The sequence below is a fragment of the Cebus imitator genome, unplaced genomic scaffold (assembly GCF_001604975.1).
Source record: "Cebus imitator isolate Cc_AM_T3 unplaced genomic scaffold, Cebus_imitator-1.0 Scaffold70, whole genome shotgun sequence".
NCBI lineage: Eukaryota > Metazoa > Chordata > Mammalia > Primates > Cebidae > Cebus > Cebus imitator.
The window spans coordinates 4,266,151-4,275,781 of NW_016107385.1; the positions used below are offsets into that span (position 1 = coordinate 4,266,151).

The 9,631-nt window shown below is 40.9% G+C and overlaps 1 protein-coding gene across 13 annotated transcripts in view; it reads left to right on the top strand.

Moving 5' to 3' along the window:
- Positions 1 to 5,064, top strand: part of MGA (MAX dimerization protein MGA) — a 168,554-nt gene extending 163,490 nt beyond the window's left edge. For all 13 annotated transcript variants that reach the window (XM_037739445.1, XM_037739454.1, XM_037739447.1 and 10 more), the window contains 2 exons: positions 207 to 383; positions 1,223 to 5,064. In XM_037739445.1, the coding sequence (XP_037595373.1) occupies positions 207 to 383; positions 1,223 to 2,499 (1,454 nt within the window). In that variant the 3' untranslated portion in view covers positions 2,500 to 5,064. The remainder of the gene's footprint in view (positions 1 to 206; positions 384 to 1,222) is intronic.
- The last annotated feature ends 4,567 nt before the right edge of the window (positions 5,065 to 9,631 follow it).

A 9,631-nucleotide genomic window follows, 5' to 3' on the forward strand; every position in this document is an offset into this window, starting at 1 on the left:
TTTTTTGGTGGTGGTGGTTGTTGTTGTTGTTGTTGTTGTAGAGATGGAGGTGGGGTCTCACCATGTTGCCCAGGTTGGTTTTGAACTCCTGGACTCAAGTGATCTGCCTGCCCCAGCCTTCCAGAGTGCTGGAATTACAGGCACGAGCCACCACATACACAGCTGAATGCCTTTTATCTATAACTAATTTCTGATCTTTCTTTCAGAAAATACCTCACCCTCGAACACTCCACACACCTCAGCCAACCTTGTGATGACTCCACAAGGGCAATTGCTCACCCTAAAAGGTCCTCTATTCTCAGGACCAGTGGTAACTGTTTCTCCTGATCTCTTAGAATCTGATCTTAAGCCTCAAGTTGCCAGTAGTGCTATGGCTCAGCCAGGTATGTTGTAAGTGTTGTCCTCTATGGGAAGTGATAAAAGTTATCCCTGGTGTCTCACAGTGACCAAGGAAGCCTTTGAATGTGTTCTGTAATGATAAAGAGCTATTTTGTTGGCATTTGCCTTGGTAGGAGGTGGCCCTCTTTTTAGAACATATTTGGCTTGAGCTGTGGTACTGTTTGGTGTGTTTTACACCTGGTTTTGGGAACCATTTTGTGAAATCTGGTGATTTTTAAGTAGAATAATCAGAAAGATGTCAGAGTGAAAGGAAGATGTTAAATGATCATGGTCTTAGGTCTTGGTATTGATAAATATTTGTCAGTTTTTGGGGCAAAGGGTAAAGTTGAAAGAGAAGCCCCACTTGGGTGATCAGGTTCCAGGCACCTATATTTCTACTAAGGTAAAAGGGTCTCTCTTTAGTAATATTAAAATCCTAGTTACTTTATTGCCATTGCCAGCCAAAAGTTCCTTGTCTCTACCTTTTGCCCACCTCACTCTGGAGGACTCATCTTTTTCTGGTTCCCATGCTGCCTCTAGAGCTTAAGAATCAAAATGCATTTCTGCCTTAGGACAATAATTAACTTGGGGAGCATTTCTATAAAATAATTAAATGGAGCTTTAAAAAGTGATGGAAAGAGCGTTTTGGTTGGATTTTACTTGAGTTTTTTCTTGTTAGGTCAGTAATTTGAAGAACTGATATTTCTTTCATCTTGTTGATAAAAGTAGACTACTGCCGAGTTTAGAGTACAACTCCCTAAGATGGCCATATGGTATGACACAGAGAGAGAGGTGTTAGCACTGTAGATCTAAATGAATTTTTCTTTTAATTTTTGTTTTTCAGAAAATGACGACTTATTTATGATGCCACGAATTGTTAATGTGACATCACTGGCTACAGAGGGAGGTTTGATAGATATGGGTGGCAGCAAATATCCTCATGAAGTTCCTGATGGCAAGCCATCTGACCATCTGAAAGACACTGTCAGGAATGAAGATAACTCCTTAGGGAATAAGGGTAGAATCTCTTCCAGAGGAAACAGAGATGGCAGAGTCACGTTGGGTCCATCGCAGGTTTTTTTGGCAAACAAAGATTCTGGTTATCCACAAATAGTTGATGTTTCCAGTATGCAGGAAGCACAAGAGTTCTTACCTAAAAAGATCTCTGGTGATAGGAGAGGGATTCAGTATAAATGGAAAGAGAGTGAATTGAGAGGGGAGAGAGTGAAGTCAAAGGAGTCTTCATTTCATAAATTAAAGATAAAAGATCTCAAGGACTCAAGCATAGAGATGGAACTGAGGAAAGTAACATCAGCTATAGAGGAAGCAGCTCTTGATCCCAGTGAACTGCTAACTAACATGGAAGATGAGGATGATACTGATGAGACACTGACTTCACTGCTCAATGAAATTGCCTTTCTTAATCAACAACTAAATGATGACTCTGTTAGCCTGGCTGAACTACCCAGCTCTGTGGATACAGAGTTCCCAGGGGATGCCCCGCAGGCTTTTATCAGTAAGGTTCCTCCTGGAAACAGAGCAACTTTCCAGATTGAGCACTTGGGAACTGGTTTGAAAGAGTTGCCTGATGTTCAAGGGGAGAGTGACTCCATCAGTCCCCTCCTCTTGCACTTAGAAGATGATGACTTTTCTGAGAATGAAAAACAACTTGCAGAACCAGCCTCTGAGCCAGATGTCCTTAAGATTGTTATTGACTCTGAAATAAAGGATTCCCTCCTTTCCAACAAAAAAGATACTGATGGAGGGAAGGATACTTCTTCCCTCCCTGCAGAGCCTGAAAGTGTGTCTTCACCCCCGATCCTGCACATGAAGACTGGCCTGGAGAACAGCAACAGCACAGATACTTTGTGGAGGCCTATGCCAAAGCTGGCCCCTCTAGGTTTAAAAGTAGCTAATCCTTCCAGTGATGTAGATGGTCAGAATCTCAAAGTGATGCCTTGTTTGGCACCTATAGCTGCCAAAGTTGGGTCAGTTGGACACAAAATGAACTTAACAGGGAATGACCAGGAAGGCCGGGAAAGCAAGGTGATGCCTACATTGGCACCTGTTATAGCTAAATTGGGCAACTTGGGGGCTTCACCAGGTTCTGCAGGGAAATGAACTTACTTGTCCTTGAGCAGAAACCAGGCTGTAAGGGGAAATTGATTTCACCTCCTTTCTCTGCAGGTATCTGTTTATTTGTGTCTTGGAACTTGGATCCTTGACTTCAATGATGCAGTGGATAATGATGGAGAAAGGGGGTAGGGTGCTGACCCTGGTATAAGAAGTACTCTGAAATTCTGATCATGTTAAAATGTGTTACCTCACTTGTGGTGCTGGGTCCCCTCATCCTCTCTAAGAAGATGTGATCCATTGCTGAACACGAGGTGCCCCTCTTACCCAAGGAATTTATAACAAGACTCTGGCCCCACAGTGGTTTCTAATTCTTCCCCCCAAGAGAAAGAGCTGTTTGCAACTTTGGAGTTGCTGTGGACTGAACTACAACTCGGAGCTGTTGGATTAAGTCTGAAATCTAAGGAATGTGATGGACTTGTGCAAAGGGATCCAGAAGAGATACTTTTTAGTTGATGTTTAAAGAATAGGGAGAGAGAGGATGGGTACCATGGAATACCAAAGTGAAGGACTTTGTGTCATTCAGCAAAATTTTCTTTTTTCATATCCCAAGTAGCTCCCATTCCGTCACCTTTGCAACCAGAATTAACAAATTCAAGCCTTCGGTAAAGTAGGGATGCTTTTAACTTTTATTATTAAGGTAATTATTTTGAGATCTTAAAAAAATAGTAGTTCTCCCTTATTTTTGTGGGTATTGAAAAGATCATTTAACATTACCAGGGAATTTTACTGGGAATATATATTTTGGAGGTAGGCATAGAAGGAGCCCTACCTCTTCCACAGGTTGTATCAGTCAGGAGACAGCTAAAATAAAATGCATTATCTCCCCAGACCAGAGACAGTGGCCAAAATAAAAAATCGTGGGGCTGGAAATTTCCCAAATCAAACCAGCCTCCTGGTGCTTGAAGGTTTCATTCACTATTACCTTCACAGGATGTAAAGAAAAGTCACAGTTGGCACTCTTTACCAGGGAAATAAGGCAGTATTTGAATCACAAGATATATTTTTTATCTGCAACCATGGGTTCAATGATCTGTAGAGCTTTTTCACTCATTAGCTGTCAGGATATGAAGGACTGACACTCTGTAAAGATAAAGATATTTATATTTTTGTATAGTTGTTTTCATAGATTTCTCAAAGGCTGAAGTTTTCAACCCAGAAGATGAGATTTGTATTGAGTATAGAAATGATGTTTCCTATCTAGTTTGTAAATAATCATGGTGCACTTGAGGGGTCTCGTGGAAACTCCTGGGGGCAAGAATCACTATTCTGAAACTGTATAGACTGGGATTTAGCTGCTGCATTTTGCCTTTCTTAAATAATTATATTTTGGAATGTAACCCCTGTTCTGTCTTCATTGACAGGATTTGCTTGTGTTGTTAAAACACTAACACAAGAGCTTCCAGTGCCTGGGCCGTGCCTAGGTGATGCTATTTCTTCTATATCTCCTGTCTTCTTTATCCCAAATCCCACTCAGCATATCTTCAGACCTAGGTTGTGAGACCAACTTTGGATTGGATCTAGCCAGTGAATTATTATTTCCATGGTTGGTTCCCTTTCTGTTAACTCTGGTTATCAACAGATTGAAAACAGTGGAAAAACTTCCTCTGCAAATTGCAGTGGGGGCAAATTCTTGTTGGTTTTGTGCTGCTTGCCTTTCTTATCTGCTCATCAGCACTTAACCTTCCCTCCTCTACAGCTTAGGAAAGAAGCTTGAAGTAGGTAAAGAGTGCTCCTCAGCTTCTCATTATCCTTCCACTGTTTACCCAGCAGATTTCATTCAATGCCTTAGCCAAGGAATCCAGCACCTGCCTCCCCTGCTAATAATTGTCCTTAGAGATGCTAGTACTTTAATCCAGGTATAGCAGTTTCCAATTACTTCCTTGCTTGTCTTTTCCCTGTATTTCCTCCTGATATCCCAAGGCTCTTTTTGTGGCTTTTGAGGGTCAGCCAAGGAGCAGGCAAGTGAGTGAACAATCCTCAGGAAAAGAAGGACCATTTTAGCTTAACACTTCCTTTTTTTTTTTTTTTTTTTAAGAAGAAAATAGGTAAACAGGTAATGATTCTTAATTGGAGATATTTGACTCTTAATGAGATTGTAGGAAGATGGAAATGAGGAATGATTCCAGGCTTTTTAGGGGGAAGGCTGCAGATATCATTCTAACCCCCAGTTAGTTCTCAAGACCTCTTAGAACTAGGTGTTGTCAGGGATAAATTGAGGAGGGCTTAGTCTTCAGAACAATCCTACAGTCTTGACAGAAATCTGAATTCTCCAAAAACTCCTACACTTTAACCTTACCCTAGGGGAAACTGATCTATGAATATTACATGTGTGATTATGAAAGGTGAAGTTGAGTGAGAGGAGTTGAGGAACCTGGAAGACAGTGAGCTCTCACCCTAATACTATAAGAAGCATGATCTCAGTAGACCAATAATTCGCCTTTTTATACATCTGTAAATAAATGGAATGTTTTTAAGAATATAATTATGTCAGATTTAGCATTTTCTTTTATATATTAAATATATATATCTTTCCTTTTCTGCTTTCGAAAAGTGACTATTTTTTTAGAAACCTAAGAACAGAAGTTTGGTAATTGAAAGGTAGAATATATAAACCTGAAATAAATCAGTTACAAGAATTAAAGCAGAACTTGGTGTTGGGAGATTTGTGCCAAGTTGGAGTAGAGAATTCTAATTCCCTAAGATATGTTTGAGAGAGGCGCCACTGAAGTAGTTTTATTGTAGGAATCCCTTCCTTTTCTCACAGTTTCTGATACACCATTTCGGGGAGGTTTTTGGTGTTGTAATCCTTGTAGCATGTTTTACATGCAGGCTTCAAAATTGTTTACAACCTGATGGCATGTTTTTGTTTTAGAAGACATTCTAAAATCATTTTAGTATCATTATGGCTAAGGCAGTTTACCTGTTAACCTTGGAGAGTAACAGTACACAAACACAGTCCTTTTTTTTTTGTTTTTTTGTTTTTTTTTTTNTTTGAGACAGAGTCTCTCGCTCTGCTGCCCAGGATAGAGTATAGTGGCATGATCTTGGCTCACTGGTTCAAGCCTCCCGGGTTCAAGCAATTCTCCTGCCGTAGCCTCCCGAGTAGCTGGGATTACAGGCACACACCACCACACCTGGCTAATTTATGTATTTTTAGTAGAGACAGGGTTTCACTGTGTTGGCCTGACCTCAGGTGATCTGTCCGCCTCAGCCTCCCAAAGTGCTGGGATTACAGGCGTGAGCCACCGTGCCTGGCCACACAAACACAGTCTTAATGGTAGAGGACAGTAGGTTTTCTTAAGGGAAGTTATGTTAAAGAATTTGACAGTTTACAAAAATGTTTAAAGGAATCCTTTTGACATTAACTACTCTTAATCTATTAAGGTCACTAACAGATCAAGTCCAGTTATATAAGCTTCATATGAATGGTTCACTTTGTGTTAATTTTACAGTAAATGCAATTTTTTTCCTGGAATTATGGATGAAATACCTGATGCTAGCCCCTTCTATAACAAATTTGAAAATGTTTTGAACACAAGAAAGCCAGACAATCCGTCTCTTATTTTGGTTTTAGTGGTTTCGATGATCTTTTTTTCTAACTATACTGGTTGAGCTATTTGAAATGGAATAGGGTGATGCAATTTGAAAATGGGTCTAGAAAATAGTGTCAGCCCTTGTCCCTCACTCCAGAATTAAACAACAGCAACAACAACAAACCATGCACAGCACATTTTCCAGGTGCTTTTATAGAGAATGACTGATAACCAAGAATAGAATACATTTCTTGCACAAAACTGTTAGTTTTGAAGAAGGTGCTGTAAGGGCATCACTACTTTATGTCATTGTATTATCACTAATGAAATTTTACATGGACACGAATGTCTAGATGCAGAGAAAATTAAAGCTGAGATATTCAGACTCACTGCCAGCTGGAGGAAAAAAATCAGTTAAAATGCAGTTTTCGAAATAGAGGGAAATGGATAAATACAGCTTTTTATTTGAGGCATAACTGATAATAGACATGACTGAGCTGTTAAACACATAAGTAATATTGAGTAGAATAGTGATGGTGCTGTGTTAAGAGGCTGGGAAGACTAAAGTATGGGATGAGTTGGAAATTTTGAAACACATCTAAACTGCTGAATTCTGTAGTAAACTCTGCTGGTAGAAAAGACATTAAGTAGGGAAGCAGTCTTGGAAGCATGGTTTTGAGATTTATCCTGTTTCCAACTGCAGTCATTGATCTCAGCTGTCTCACAGTGCCTTGCATGTAAAGGTGCTCAATAAATATTTGAATTGATGAGCAAATGTTTAGCCTGTTTTCCAGGATCTTATAATTGTACCTTATTTGCATGTTCCACCTAGAGTGGATTTTAAAATTTGATCTAATGAATATAGTGCTTAACAGACAACTATATAACATCTATTCCCAGACATCTAGAATTTCAGAAGCTGACAAACACTATGTATAGATACTTAGGACATATAAAAGCAGAATAAAGTGTTAAATGGTGTATGGATAATGAAATACGAAGAGTTAACTGCATTTTGGAGGATTGGGATGGCAAGTACAGTCATGTGTGACTTACTGATGGGGATATGTTCTGAGAAATGCACCTTGGGTGGTTGTGTTTTGCAGACATCATAGAGTGTACCGTAGTTACACAAACCCATTTAAATGGTGTAGCTTAACCATACACCTAGGCTATAAATCTGTACAGCATGTGTTCATAATTTAATGGGATCATGTGATCATTGACTGAAATGTCATTATACAGTGCGTGACTAAATCTGAGTGGAGAAGAGTGAATAATGCTTCTGTTCACATTGGATCTGGGACTGTTACATTCTGAGGAATTCATGAAGAATGGGAATAGCCTATAGCTTTATTCCCATATTGGTATATCAAAGGCAGCATAGTACCTATACAATAAAAGTTGGACTGAATTGTGAATTAAAAATGTGTGGGCCAGGCACACTGGGTCACGCCTGTAGTTCCAACACTTTGGGAGGCCAAGGCGGGTGAATTAAGAGGTCAGGAATTCCAGACCAGCCTGGCCAACATGGTGAACCCCGTCTCTACTAAAAATACAAAAATTAGCAGGGCATGGTGGCACATACCTTTAATCCCAGCTATTCAGGAGGCTGAGGTAGGAGAAGTGCTTGAACCAGGGAGTCAGAGGTTGCAGTGAGCTGAGGTGGCACCACTGCACTCCAGCCTGGTGACAGAGCGAGACTCCATCTCAAAAACAAAACAACAACAAAAAAGTGTGGTTTGGGCCTCTGACTGGAAACCCAGATTCCAGACTTAAGACAATCTCATTACACTGCTTTCAGTTTTTCATGTAGGTCATCTTAAGGAAAGTGGGAGTTTGGATTTGCCTTCCAGCTTCAGTTGAGGGTATTAGGGGAATGTTTTTTGTAAGGGGATAAACTACGGTTGCTTTGGATAAGAAATGACTGATGATACTTGGTAAACTGTTTACCTGGCCATGAGTGATTAGGTGAGAAAACCATTAGTAGACACCAAAAACCGTTAGTGGACAGCTCTTGTGGGCACATTTTTACTCTAGTTTCATGGATGGAGATGGCAATTGCCATGGTCTGCAGCATACAAGTAAAGACACCAGGTGGCACCATTTATTAGCTTTTACTCCCATGGAGAGGTCAAATCATGTACTAGCAAGGGGTTGAGAGAACCAACGATCTCTTGCATATTGTAGCTAATGGTTCTTGCCTTTTTCCTCCAGATTTGGGAAATACATTTGAAAATCGCATTTCATGTTTCATAATATTTGCAGTGCATGATTGAAGGGAAGAAGGCCACATGCTATTGTTGGTCTTCCAGAAGCTGACATCCATCATCTCCATGTCAACTTGTGAGCTTTACAAATCTCATTTTTAGTATGTGGCTACAGTATACACAAGCACATATTTGCTTTGTCACTTGGCTGTACAAGGCTCACCATTGTACACAAGCAGTGAATTTAGGGGTTCTTCCCTCTTGCTAACACATGTCATCTCGGGGCTTCAAAAGATCCGGATAGGGTGAGACAGATACACCAGTGTACTATGTCCCTTGGGTCCCTTGTCTTAGGCTTTTTCATAAGGTCTAATAATTCCTTAGAGGTTCCTCCCTCTTGTTGACACACGTCATCTCCACAGGGTTTCGAAAGATCTGGATAGGGTGAGACGGACACACCAGTGTACTATTTATTCCCTTGGGGGTCCAAGTCTCTGGCTTGAGGTAATTTCTTAAAAGTAGTAAAGTGAAGAATACTCAGGAAATACATACTGTATGCAGCATTTCCGTGTATTCCCTGTTTCCCCCGCCATGAATTAGAAAAACTACCCCTCGACGTAGTATCAGCAAGCTTGACAGTGACCTCATCAAGGAACATCCTTGGAAAAAGGATTCACAACTAAATTTTGACAGGAACAAGGAAAAAGATGTGGAGCAACGAAGTCCTGGTCAGCTTTAGTTGGAGCACAGTGGGATTTCGGAGGCTAAAAAAACCGTGAAATCTACAGTATATCCCATAGCACATACACTTGTCTTCTCTGTTACCCCGCGCGCCCAAAGCTCTGTTCAAGGCCACCCTTTCCCCTTTCATTATGACCAATCAGGTTGCGTAGTGCAAAACATTGTTATTAGCAATTGAATTGCGTTACTCAGAATAATCCTTTCCACGTTGAGTCAACGTACCGCACGGGCTGCGAGCAGAAACTATTCCAACCGCTTTAAATCTCGACACTTATGGTCGCTAGGAGCACAGCTTTTAGGCTGTAGTTCAGTCTTCTAATTCTGAGCTAGGAGTTTCTGCTACGGGCCCTCAGGCCTATCAAATGCCAACCTTAACACCATGGAGGCGTGGTTATCGTCGGGGGGCTCTGGGAAGTGCAGTTCTTTGGGGACCAGGCCTGATAATACCATAAAAGGCTTGGTTCTCTCAATTCTGAAGCAATGTTCTGTTGACCTTCCTTTAAAAGCGGTACTCGCAATTGTACGGATTCCGTGGTTCTCTAGTCCCAAGTCGTCTGCTTCCTGGGCCCTTTCATTGGCTCCGCCCCGTAAACCTTGCTCGTCTACTCTGGAAACGCCCTCTTGGCTACAGGC